We start from the raw sequence: 13,418 nt of genomic DNA, 5'->3' as shown, positions 1-13,418 counted from the left end.
TTCATGGAGGCGGCAGGTGTGGGAGAGTCTCCTTCCTAGACCAGGCTTGAGGCTGAGTCAGGGGGGAGGTGCCGAGACATCTCACATAACATTATGACCAGCACCAGTACTTAATGCATCTCAGGTATTGTCAAAGTCCCCATGTCTTCTTGTCATCGATGCCATTGGGAGGCCCATGCTGAGCACCATGCTTACTAACAAGAAATGCTTTTTATAAAACACAAGTGTTTGTGCTTGTTTTCAGAGACCTTGGGGAGAGGAAGGGCCAGGAAATGAACCCACTCCACAGCTCCCCAAGCAGGGGAAACGGAGAGCAGCAGCCAAGAAATGAACAACTGGGGCAAATCCTGGGGCTCTCAGGGGAACAAAGAGCCCGACTGGGCCCCAAAGTGCCCACTGAGGTTTGGCCACTAGCCATGCCCACATTTCACACTCTGAGCCTAACTTTGAGGCTGAGGTGAGCCTGCCCAGAAAATGGTGCTTCTCTAGTCCTGGCTTCTGCCCTTGACCTCATCCCCTTCCATTGTCCCCCGACAGTTCCCTTTATTTCTCTTCTCAAACAGGTCAAGCCCATCCCTGCCCCAGGGACTTTGCACTTGCAGATCCTGAGGCCTAAAATGCTCTTCCCTCAGACCTTCATGTGACTGGCCCCATCTTGTCATTGAGATCACGTCGCCTCCTCCACCAGGTCTTCCCTGGACTACCAAATCCAAGTCACCAACCCCCACCCACTCACTCTAGCACATCACCATATGTGACTTCCTTCCTAGTATCATCTCTAATTTTCTCATTATTCCTCCCCGCTGGAACGTCATGTCTGTGATAGCAAGGCCATGTTGATTGTTCTCTGCTGCCTCCCTGGTACCCAGAATCGTGCCTGGCACAGAACAGGCCCCCCATTTTTTTTTTTTTTGATTGATTGAATATAATCTAAAAATGACCTTTCCAAAAATATTTTTTAAAAAACAGTTGCCATCAAGTGGATTCCAATTCATGGCGACCCCATGTGTGTCAGAGTAGAACTGGGCTTCGCAGGGCTTTCAATGGCTGATTTTTTGGATGTAGAGCGCCAGGCCTTTCTTCTGAGGTGCCTCTGGGTGGGCTTGAACCACCCACCTTTCAGTTAGCAGCCAAACATATTAACCATTTGTACCACCCAGGGACGCCTTCAAAAAGATATCCCTTGTCTTTTTAAATAACAGTATTAACTGAACAAATAGTTCAAAAAATAAAAAGACTTACTGGAGGAAAAAAAGGGTTTGCTGTGGCTGTTAATGTTAAATACACATACTGGCCAGAATTCCTAGTATGTTCTGAGCTCCAGCTAATCGTTTTCATCATTCTCTCTTAAGCTTTTAAATTATAAATATTTCACAACTGTGCAACGGAGTTGGATCTCCATCTTTTTAAAAGCACAACAAAATTATTTCTTTCTTGAAATCAAAACCTCAAAGGGATTCAGAATGAGATTTTTTTAAGCTCTACATAGAAAGGAAAGTGACTCCATTTAGTATTCTTTGTTATTCGTAACAATGGAACTACAAAATGTAATTGATGGCTCTGTCAATTTTCTCTGATGAAGTGTAGTTGTCTTGCCAGATTTTTTTTTTTTTTTTGGAGGGAGGCTAATGCAAGAATCCATTTAAGCACTTTGACTCACTGCCCGTCATGTATCTTAGAGCATCTACATGGGGGAAGCGTATGGGGTCCCTGGGTGGTGCAAACCGTTAAGAGTGCTCAACTCCTAACCGAAAGGTTGGAGGTTCGAGTCCACGCAGAGGTGCCTCAAAAGAAAGGCCTGGTGATCTACTTCTGAAAAATCAACCATGAAAACCCTATGGAGCACAGTTCTACTCTGACACACATGGGGCTCTATGAGTCAGAATCTACTTGATGGCAACTTTTTTTTTTTAACTTAGGTGTTGTTATTAGGTGCCATCGAGTCATTTCCGACTCAATAGTGAGCCTACGTACGACTGAACGAAACATGCCCCATCCTGCGCCATCCTCATCATTGTTGCTATGCTTGAGCCCATTATTGCAGCCACTGTGTCAATCCATCTCATTGAAGGTTTTCCTCTCTTTCACTGACCCTCTATTTGACGTCCTTCTCCAGGGACTGGTCCCTCCTGATAACATATTCAAAGTACATGAGATGAAGTTCCACCATCTTCATTTCTAAGAAGCATTCTGGCTGTACTTCTTCCAAGACACATTGTTCTTTCCTCTGGCAGTCCATGGTATATTTAATATTCTTCACCGATACCATAATTCAGAGGCATTACTTCTTCTTATGTCTTCCTTATTCATTTTCCAGCTTTTGCATGCATATGAGGTGACTGAAAATACCATGGCTTGGGTCAGGTGCACCTTAGTCCTCAAAGTGACTTCTTTGCTTTTTAACACTTTGCTGTTGTTGATAGGTGCCGTCGAGTTGATTCCAAATCACAGAGACCCTATGTACAACAGAACAAAACACTGCCCAGTCCTGTGCCATCCTCACAGTCGTTGTTATGCTTGAGCCCACTGTTGCAGCCACTGTGTCAATCCATCTCGTTGAGGGTCTTCCACTTTTTTGCTGACCCTCTACTTTACCAAGCATGATGGCCTTCTCCAGGGACTGATCCCTCCTGATAATATGTCCGAAGTATGTGAGACATAGTCTCGCCATCCTTGCTTCTAAGGAGCATTCTGGTTGTACTTCTTCCAAGACAGATTTGTTCATTCTTTTGGCAGTCCATGGAATATTCAATATTCTTTGACAACACCATAATTCAAAGGTATCAATTCTTCGGTCTTCCTTATTCATCGTCCGGCTTTTGCATGCATATGAGGTGACTGAAAACATCATGACTTGGGTCAGGTGCACTTTAGTTTTCAATGTGGCATCTTTGCTTTTCAATCCTTTAAAGAGGTCTTTTGCAGCAGATTTGCCCAGTGCAATAGGTCGTTCGATTTCTTGACTGCTGCTTCCATGGGTGTTGACTACGGATCCAAGTAAAATGAAATGCTTGACAACTTCAATCTTCTCTCCATTTATCATGATGTTGCTTATTGGTCCAGTTGTGAGGATTTTTTGTTTTCTTTATGTTGAGGTGTAATCCATACTGTAGGCTGTATGTAGTCTTTGATCTTCATCCGTAAATGTTTCAAGTCCTCTTCACTTTCAGCAAGCAAGGTTGTGTCATCTGCGTATCGCAGGTAGTTAATGAGTCTTCCTCCAATCCTGATGCTGTTCTTCTTCACACAGTCCAGCTTCTCAGATTACTTGCTCAGCATACAGACTGAATAAGTATGGTGAAAGGATACAACACTGATGCACACCTTTCCTGAAGTAAAAAAAATTTTAATTGGTATAAATAAAAAAATATTTTTGGACACTTAGTGAAAAAAAGAAGCCTAAAGGCAATATTAAGATTTCTGTAAAGATTCTAGTTTTGAGTAATTTCTATTTCTTAGGGTATGACACAGTCTAAGTATATGGGTGCACGTGTGTGGGTGTGTTTTGGTGCATAAGAGAGTGTGCACACAGGTGACAGGGCTATATTACAGTAAATTGAGATCATTAATAAATCTGAAAACATCTTCCCTTACCAACATAGCATACTATTTGGCACCTATGAGTCGGAACCAACTTGACGGCACCTAACCGCATGCTCAGTAAATGCTTGTTAGACTATTTAATTCACTGACCTAAAACTGCAATCTCTGAAAAAATATTAAATATCTTATGCAAAAGTACATTCAGTATGGACTACGGAGGAGGGAGCCCTGGAGGGTGACAGCTAAAGGATACAGCTTTCTTCTCGAGGTGATAAAAGTGTTCTAAAATTGATTGTCGTGATGGTTGCACAAGTCTGTGAATTTACTAAAAACCACTAAACTGTAAACTTTAAATGGGTAAAATGAGTGGTATGAATTCCATTGAATTATATCTCAATAAAGCTGTTAACAACAGAAAGTACATTTGGTACATATGCTGTGGCAGACAGTGCTGTTGCCCTGCCTGTCTGCCCTTACTGCTTCTACATATGCTGGCCTGGCTTCCAAATGCCAGCACCTGTATTTCTTGGCCCCCAAAGTCTATTTTGCTGGCTCGTGTGGCAGGCCAGAAGTACCAGAGAGTTAACGCCCCCGGAAGCAGCCCTCCCACTGATTGACAGGAGTGGGTGTATAAATACCCCAGCTCCCGCACCTCCCAGGTAGGATGAGGACTCAGTTCCAGTAGCCCACAGTGTACCTAACCAGCTAACATCTTTTATCAGCTCCCCTGCTTTCCCCGTCACACTTCTCCATCCCCCTACTGATGTTTCCTGGGTCACCTCCCAAAGGAACTACTTACATCCAAATACTTGCTTCAAGGGCTGCCTCTGGGGGAACCCAAACAGACACCTCTGATCATTTTATCTTTAACAAAACACTCATCCACCATGAGCATGCTCTTGTGCATGAAATGGAGTGAAAATATGCCAAATGTCATCAACTAGCATTTTGTGTGTGTAATTCAGACGCTGACTCTGTATCTGAGTCCCTAATGAGTCTCTGAGTGAACCAAGATGAAGAGCGAATCTCTCTTTCCTAAACAAGTATGGTTTGGTGGCTGTTTAACAGAACATACTCATTAAAATATTCATCATGCCTTTGCCCTAAGTGTGGCGGACCCACCTACATTCCCAAGGCCCCTATTAATTAGACAAAGGATGGTGCAAGCCAAAAAAAAACTTTTTAATTAAGGCTTCATTGGCAATGCCAGATGGGTCAACTATGGTCTAATCCAGACAGAAACCCTCACTCTTGTATCATTTGCTCTAAAAAATCAAAGCACTTCCCCATCCCAAAGACATTTTCTCCACTTGAGCCTGGGCATTTCAAGAGCCTTTCTCTTCCAGGTGCTTGTTTCCCTTTGGCTTTCCAATGGTCTCCACAATTATGGTGGTTTCTTCATACATCTGAATACTCTCAGTTGAAAACTCCTCAATGGATTCCACCACTTCCACCTTCTCATATGCCAAGGCCTTGGGAGGGCTTTTTCCCATCAGGTCACTGCTCCTAGCCCCATGCCCCTCAGAGTTATCCTGGTTGGCCTCAGGCTTTTGAGACTGGGGTGTAGACGGTCCCTCTGGAATGACCACAGGATAGGGCCTCTCAGTCACCTCACCCTCCTTCTGGTCATCATGCTTCTCCTCGGGCCCTTTCAGCTCTTTGGCATTCATCTCCTCCTCGTCTGTGGTGTGCTGGTTGGCGGGCTGCCCATCTTTCTGCTCCTGGGGAACCCCCTGTCCATTCTCCAAAGGGGGCTGGGGCTGCTCAGGAGTAGGCTCCACAGGGCTGTCATGAGACACAGAGTCTTCCTCGGTGGAAACAATCACCCCACCTTTGGCCGGGATAGAGGAGGGACAGAACCCGGGGTCCACATGACTGGCATCCCCTGTGACCAGCACATAGCGCCCTTTGGTATAGAGGTCAGCTGGGGGCTCGGGCTCTTTGGGGCTTCTCATCCTCTCCTTGACCATCCTGGATAGTTTTCCGAAGGCTCTGCTTATCTGCCCTCCGTCAGGCACATCCTCTGGAGCCCCTTCTTGTATTGAGGGACTTCCTTTCTCAGCCCCAGATTCAAGCTTCAATTCGCCTTCCTCCTGAAGTACCACCTGCACCTGCTTGGTGTCTTCCAGACCACGGAACGGTATGTCTTCCAGAGTTTCATCTCCTCTGTCTTTAGCTATAATCTCCTTTCTCCTTGGAACATTCTTGGGGAGGCCTTTCTGTCTTGGTTTTGCTGTTGTTATATCCTGCACAGCCCTGGTGAGATCTTAAAAAAAAAGGAAGGAGAAGAAATAATAATAGTCAGTGAAAGGGAAAGAAAATACAGTATTCATTCAAAAATATGCTCACTGTATTGGAGACAAATGCCTAGAACTGGAACAGGATTTCTATGCATGGGGCAGGAGCAATGAGAAGAGGGGCCTGGTTCTTAGCACCCAAGGCCCAAGTCGAGGTCCCAGCTCTGCCAAGAAGCTGGGTAACCTTGGACAAGTCACTTGGCCCCCCTGGGCTTCCAGAGCTGGGGGAAGGAGCTGCTGAAAGCTCCTGTTCTGACACTCACAGTCACCATCACACTGAGCATCACACAGATCCTACCGCCCTAACAGTCAGTGTGAGCGATAGCGCCTGCCGACTACAGCCCCTGCGGAGCTAAGGGCAGACACCTGGATCCACAGACCAGGCAATGGACACCCTTTCCTCAAGGGCATTCTCTCCTCCAAAGAGAGGCAGCAGAGCTGCCTGTGCCCCTGACATCCCCTTCCTCCCGAGCAAAAAGAGAAAGAGATGCTATGAAATTCAGAAACAACAGGAATTTTGTATTCCCAAGGCCACATTCATTTCTTCAGACTAGCGAAAGGGAAAACTAAGAGTTTAGGAAAATAGACAACAATCTCACCCTGTCTCACTCTAGAAGGCACTTCCGGTCCACCTCACTAACATAGTGATGTTTGAGCTTTTTCATCCCAAAGGTCTTCTCCGTCTCTTCCCCCCCCCGTCAGCCACTGTACTGAGACAGACACGCAATGGCATCTTGGTGGGTCGACTCAAGATGGAGGGGGCCATGAAACAATAAGGAGAAGGGGACGCAGAGAGGGAACACATCAGAGGAACAGACCAGTCAGGGTGCTGGCAGGGGAGTAAGGAGTGTTCGCAGGACAGGCTACATAATTTTGGAGCCCAGAACAAAATGACAATGCAGGGCTCCTTGTTCCAAGATCATTAAGAATTTCAAGACAGCAGCAGCAGAGCATAAGCCCAGTGAGGGCCCTTCTGGGGTGGGGGTGGGGGAGCTCTTCTGAGTGTGGGGGCCTTTCTAGTGTGGAGCCCCTGAATATGGGGGGAGCCTTCTGGGCATGGGAGAGGACCTTCTGAGCACAGTGGGGAACCCTCTAGGGTAGGGAGAGCGTGGGCCCACGCACAGGTCGCGCATCATGGCGCTGGCCCTGGGGGTTTGGCAGCAGGACTGCCATCCCTTCCAGCAATGTTCTGACTCTGAATCCCCATTTCCACATAAGAGACATGGATTTAAAGGCCCTAGAAATATGGGCAATTGACATTACCATCTTTTCTTTCTTTCTAACATGTTATGTTGGTTCCAAAGTGGGGAGATTAAGATGTCTGAGAACACATCTCAAAGGTGTGTGAAACCATTCCAGAAAAGACCTAATGTTAAAGGTAGAAGCCACATATACCCAACAAGCCTATTTCTGCTGGGTTTTGAAAAGAAGAGAAGGCAAACAAGAATTGAGCATCAACTCAGACCCTGGATTAAGCACCTTACATAAATAGTTCATTTAATTTGGGGAGAAAAAAATACAAGTTGGTATTTGTTTCAGTAACTTGGAGCTCAGGGATTTTTTCAGGGTAACCTGCTTCATATTCAGGAATGACACTCATGGGACAACCTATTCCCCAAGCCTGATTTTCTCCTTGCAAACTTCTTTGCTCATTTAGCACCCATGGGGCTACCTGAAAGAGGGAGGGATGGGATCCTCCTGTAGAAGCATTTAATTTCCCGATGCATTGGAAGGGAGCACGAACGTGAAGGCCAGGAAGAAAGCCACTTGCTTTTTTTCTATTTTTCACACAACAGAAAACAACAGAAGCCGGGTTGGGGATGTTACCTGTCCCGCTGAGACTAGGGCTGAGAGAGGTTCTGGGGCACTGGATGAAGAGGGTGACGGGAGTCTCCATGAAGGCGGAGTTGAGCCTGAGGGAATGAACCACAAAGAGCATGGCTGCCATCTTTATTTCACCAAGCCAGACAGACAGCCCAAAAGTGAGGGCACTACTCTCTAATACTAAGCAAAAAATGAACCAAGTTTCCCTAAACCAAGCTGCTCATTTATTCCATACAATTTTAAACAGATCACCACATATACATTTCTATACTGGATGAGGATGTAAAGGAAATTAACATTTCTTTGGGCTCAAGTCATAATCTGTGAAACACGCTTGTTGAAAAATTGTGAAGTAGGGAAAGTACATAATCTAAAAACGCCCCTTCTCTGGTGGGCAGGGTTTTTGTTTTGTCTTGGATTTAATAAAAGGGTGGCCAGTACAGGCCAAAGTATTTAAGGCAAACAGAGCATAATATCTCCAACTTGCTATTAAAAAATAATATACATTAGATGCAAGTAGAGAGAGGGAAAAATGATAGAGCAACTGGGACAAAATGTACGCAACTAGCGATTCTGCGCAGAGAGCACTCACGGGTCCCTTATTCTATTCTTGTGACATTTCTCTCCATTTGAAGTTACGTCAAAACTAAAAGTTACAAACAAACAAGATGGCTATCCAGTTACCTTTTTGTGAAGGGATGGGGGGAGGGCCAAGGGGTTGTCCCTAAAACAAAAATTTTCACAAGGACATTGAAAGCAAGTTCAAGACCTATTTTTGTAAATGTCTACATAAAGCTTTCACTGTGACAGAAACATAATTTGGAATGTTAACCATGAACAGAGAAAGAAAAAGATCATCTTGCTCCTCCTGCTAAACACTCAAGCACTGGCAGCCAAGCCAGAGCACCCCTAGTGAGGCGAGAACTGCCCCTTGTGGGCTACTGCAGGTGTTTCTCTTTTAATTAGCCTCAACCTAGAAAGGAGTCACTGGGTGGTGCAAATGGTTTATGCGCTCAGCTGCTAACCAAAAGGTCGGAGGTTCGAGTTCACCCAGAGGCTCCTCAGAAGAAAGGCCTGGCAATCTACTTCTGAGAAATCAGTCATTGAAAACCCTATGAAATACGGTTCTGCTCTGACACATATGGAGTCACCATGAGCCGGAATCAACGCCACAGCAACCTGTATGTATGTATGTAAACCCAGAAAATTAGAATATTGCACAGAAGAAGCAAGACTGAGTAGAGAATCAGAATCCTACGAGGTGGCTGTCCCCAGTCTTTTCTCTGAAGGATATCTATAGATATGGATATGAATAATGCTATGGGTTGAATTGTGTCCCCCAAAATTTGTGTTGAAGTTCTAACCCTTGTACCTGTAAATATGACCCTGTTTGGAAATAGGCGTTTTCTTCTGTTATGTTAATGGGGTCATAGAAGAATAGAGTGGGCCATTCATAAACCTAATCCTTTCTGAGTTATGAAAAGACCAGAATAGACACAGAGACACACACGGGGAAGGCAAACGTCGAGGATCGCTGAGGATGGCCGAGGATGGCCGAGGATTGCCAGCAGACACCAGAAATTAAGAGAGAGGCTTGCAGAAGGAATCAACACATCCAAGACACTGATTTGGACTATTAGCTTCTAGAACTGTGAGAAAATAAATTTCTGTTCTTTAAAGCCACTCACTCACAGTATTTTTGTTACTACAGCACTGGGTAACTAAGACAGATACGATATAGATACGGATATGTATACCCACATGCACGTGGATGTTGATGCAGACGTGGACACAGGTGTAGCTAGAGACTGGAGATGGAGATACAGACATACAGACATTTCCCAGCTGTACTGAAATGAGTGGGATTCAAGTCGCGGCTCATTTATGGAGGAGACAGACTAGACAGAGTATCCGACAGCCACATTACTGAAGGTAACAATGCTAATAACACCGACACCTCTGAGTACCCGCCATGGGCCAGCACAGAGCTAGCTCCCTCATCTCCTTTAACACTCCTGGTCATCCTATCTGCTAAGACATTTATGTCCCCAGAAGCCTGTGGGGCAAAGAGATGCCTTCCCAGTGAGGCCTCTTCTGACCACTCTAAAACCTCAAGTACTCCTACCATCACCCCCGCCATGCCCCGTCCTGCCATAATTTTCTCCACTGCACCTGTTGTACGTCAGACTCCCTAGGTTACACATTCATCCGTCTCCCCCTCTCCCACTAGTATCCGAGATGTTTTTCTGTTGCCCAGAACTGAGCCTGGCACATAGCTGTTAGCTGCCGTCAAGCTGGCCCCCAACTCATGGCGACCCCATGTGTGTTGGAGTAGAACTGCGCTCCATAGGGTTTTCAATGGCTTATTTTGGGGAAGTAGATCAGCAGGCCTTTCTTCCGAGGCATCTCTGGGTGGGTTTGAACAGCTAACTCTCTGGTTAGCAGACCAACGCATAATAAGCACCCAGTAAGTGACCAGGGCAGAGAAACGCATGCACTCCCCCCACGGTGCCCCTCCGTAACCACACCTGTTGCCTTCACTCTCGATGATGCGTTGATACCGGTCCAGCTCGTTCTTCAGGGTGTGCTGGGCGACTGCCAGCTGCCGGCAGTCATAGGAAGACTTCTCCAGGACCCTCTCGGTCTCCTCAATCTCCTTCCGCAGGCCTTCAATCTGTTCATTGTAAAGCTGGATCTCACCGTCGTAACACTCTTGAGCATCTTTAATAGCTTGTTCCAGGTCCGCTGTCTGTGGGCAAACATACAACGATAACGAAAACCATCACCCATCTCCCCTAGGACATGGACTTCTCCTAGAGAACCTAGGCTCAGGGAATGAAGTTTATTTGCTTTTCTGCCAGTAAGAGATGAGCAACGGATCACTTTGGAATCCTTAAGCCAAAGGCGAACATGAAACCTGGGCTCCCGTCTCCTGCAACAGCCACGCTGTCTGAGCTCAGCCACGATGGAACCCCACCCCCACGATGGCCAACCGGGAAAGCGAAAAATCACCGGCTCTCCATGGAATAATATCTGTAACCAAACTAAAGTGACTTCTTCACGGTTTAATGAACTCATACGGGTCTGATAGCAAAAAGTAAGTAAAAAGAAGAACACATAGTACATAGGTAAGATGGTATTTGTCACTAAAATTATTAAGGCGGAGGAGTTTCCTGTTCTCAAGCAGTCACTAAGGCGCCTGATTTTCTCCTGATTTTCTCAATGGAGCTACATATATGTTTTGGTAGCTAAAACGTGTGCATGTGTGTGCACGCACTTGTGTATACATAAAATAACATTAGGAAGATAATACTTACATACTAACCAAGGGCAAGGAAAAATTAAGGCAAAAAAGAGAAAGGGGTGGTCTTACATTCACTTTAAGAGCTTCTAGTAATGCATGAGAAGGAATCCCTGGGTGGTGCAAACTGCTAACGCGCTTGACTACTTACCAGGAGGTTGGTGTTTCAAGTCTACCCAAAGGTGCGTCGGAAGAAAAGCCTAGAAATCTATTTCTGAAAACTCAGCCATTGAAAACTCTATAGAGCACAGTTCTACTCTGACACATACGGGGTTTCCATGAGTCAAGATTCAACTCAACAATAACTGGTTAACAATGCATTGTTGTTGTTAGGTGCTGCTGAGTTGGTTCCAGCTCATAGGGACCCTATGTGTGTCAGAGTACAACTCCACTCCACAGAGTTTTCAATAGCTGACTTTTCAGTAGAACAAAACGTTACCCAGTCCTGCACCATCCTCACAATCACTTCTATGTTGGAACCCACAGTTGAAACCACTGTGTCAATCTATCTTGTTGAGGGTCTTCCTCCTTCTTGCTGAGCATCATGTCCTTCTCCAGGAACTGGTCCCCCTGATAACATGTCCAAAGTATGTGAGATGAAGTCTCACCAGGATTGTTGCTTCCAAGCAGCACTCTGGCTGTACGTCTTCCAAGACAGACCTGTTCGTTTTTCTGGCAGTCCAGGGTATATTTAATATTCACCAACACCATAATTCAAAGGCATCGAATCTTCTTCCGTCTTCCTTATTCCTTGTGCAGTTTTTGTATGCATATGAGGCAACTGAAAACACCATGGCTTGGGTCAGGGGCACCTTAGTCCACAAGTGACAGTCCTTGCTTTTTAATTTTTAACACTTTAAAGAGGTCTTTTGGAGCAGATGTGCCCAATGGAGTGCACTGTTTGGTTTCTTAACTGCTGCTTCCATGCGTGTTGATTGCGGATCCGAGTAAAATGAAATCTTTGACAACTTCGATCTTTTCTCCATTTATCATGACATCGCTTATTAGTCCAGTTGTGAGGATTTTTGTTTTCTTTATGTCGAGGTGTAATCCCTACTGAAGGCTGTCGTCTTTGATCTTCACCAGTAAGTGCTTCAAGTCCTCTTCACCTTCAGCAAGCAAGGTTGTGTCATCTGCGTATCACAGGTTGTCAGTGAGTTTTCCTGCAATCCTGATGATGCGTTCTCTTTCATATAGTCCAGTTGCTTGGATTATTTGCTCAGCATACAGATTGAATAAGTATGGTGAAAGGATGCAACCCTGAAACACACCTTTTCTGATTTTAAACCACCCAGTATCCCCTTGTTCTGTTTGAACAACTGCTCCTTGGTCTATGTATAGGTTCCACGTGAGCACAATTGAGTGTTCTGGAATTCTCATTTTTCACAATGTTATCCATAATTTGTTATGATCCAGACAGTCAAATGCCTTTGCATAGTTGATAAAACACAGGTAAGCATCTTTATAGTATTCTCTGCTTTCAGCCAAGATCCATCTGACATCAGCAATGATATTCCTTGTTTCATGTTCTCTTCTTAAACCCACTTGAATTTCTGGCAGTTTCCTGTTGATGTACTGCTGCAACCGTTTTTTAATTATCTTCAGCAAAATTTTTCTTGCATGTGCTATTAATGACATTGTTCAATAATTTTCTGTATTCCGCTGGATTACCTTTCTTTGGAATGGGCACAACTATGGATCTCTTCCAGTCAGTTGGCCAGGCAGCTGTCTTCCAAATTTCTTGGCACAGATGAATGAGCACTTCCTGCGCTGCATCCATTTGCTGAAGCATCTCAATCGGTATTTCATCAATTCCTGGAGCCCTGTTTTTCGCCAATGCCTTCAGTGCACTTTGGACTTCTTCCCTCAGTACTATAGGTTCTTGATCATATGCTACCTCCTGAAATGGTGGAACATCAACCAATTCTTTTTGAGACAGTAATTCTGTGTATTCCTTTCATCTTCTTTTTATTTATTTTGTTGTTGTTGAGAATATGCACAACAAAACATACACCAACTGAACAGTTTCTATGTGTACAGTTTAGTGACACTGATTACATTCTTCAAGTTGTGCAACCATTCTCACTCTCCTTTTGAGTTGTTCCTCCCTCATTAACATAAACTCACTGCCCCCTAAAGTTCCTATCTAATCTTTTGAGTTGCTGTTGTCAATCTGATCCCATCAGCTAGTTCTTAAAAGAGCATAATGCTCAAGACAGATCATTTTTACTAGTTATGCTAAACTACTGTTGGGTTTTAAGATGACTTCAAGAGATATTTTTGGTTTAACGTTTAAAGAGTATCTCAGGGCAATAGTTTCAGGGGTTCATCTACCCTCCATAGCTCCATAAAGTCTAGAGTCCATGAGGATTTCCAATTCTGTTCTACATTTTCCCCCTTTTGATCAGGATTCTTGTACATAATCTTTGATCTAAATGTTCAGTACTGGTAGC

The 13,418-nt window shown here is 44.8% G+C and overlaps 1 protein-coding gene across 1 annotated transcript in view; it reads right to left on the bottom strand.

The window, feature by feature from the left end:
- Positions 1 to 4,808: 4,808 nt before the first annotated feature.
- BFSP1 (beaded filament structural protein 1) overlaps positions 4,809 to 13,418 on the bottom strand; it is a 45,272-nt gene continuing 36,662 nt past the window's right edge. The window contains 3 exon segments of the mRNA XM_004376484.3: positions 4,809 to 5,809; positions 7,668 to 7,753; positions 10,193 to 10,413. Of these exon segments, the coding sequence (XP_004376541.3) occupies positions 4,809 to 5,809; positions 7,668 to 7,753; positions 10,193 to 10,413 (1,308 nt within the window).

Source organism: Trichechus manatus, unplaced genomic scaffold, assembly GCF_000243295.1.
Source record: "Trichechus manatus latirostris isolate Lorelei unplaced genomic scaffold, TriManLat1.0 scaffold00042, whole genome shotgun sequence".
NCBI lineage: Eukaryota > Metazoa > Chordata > Mammalia > Sirenia > Trichechidae > Trichechus > Trichechus manatus.
Note: the sequence above shows the minus strand (reverse complement) of the source record. Positions and strands in the feature narration are given on the sequence as shown.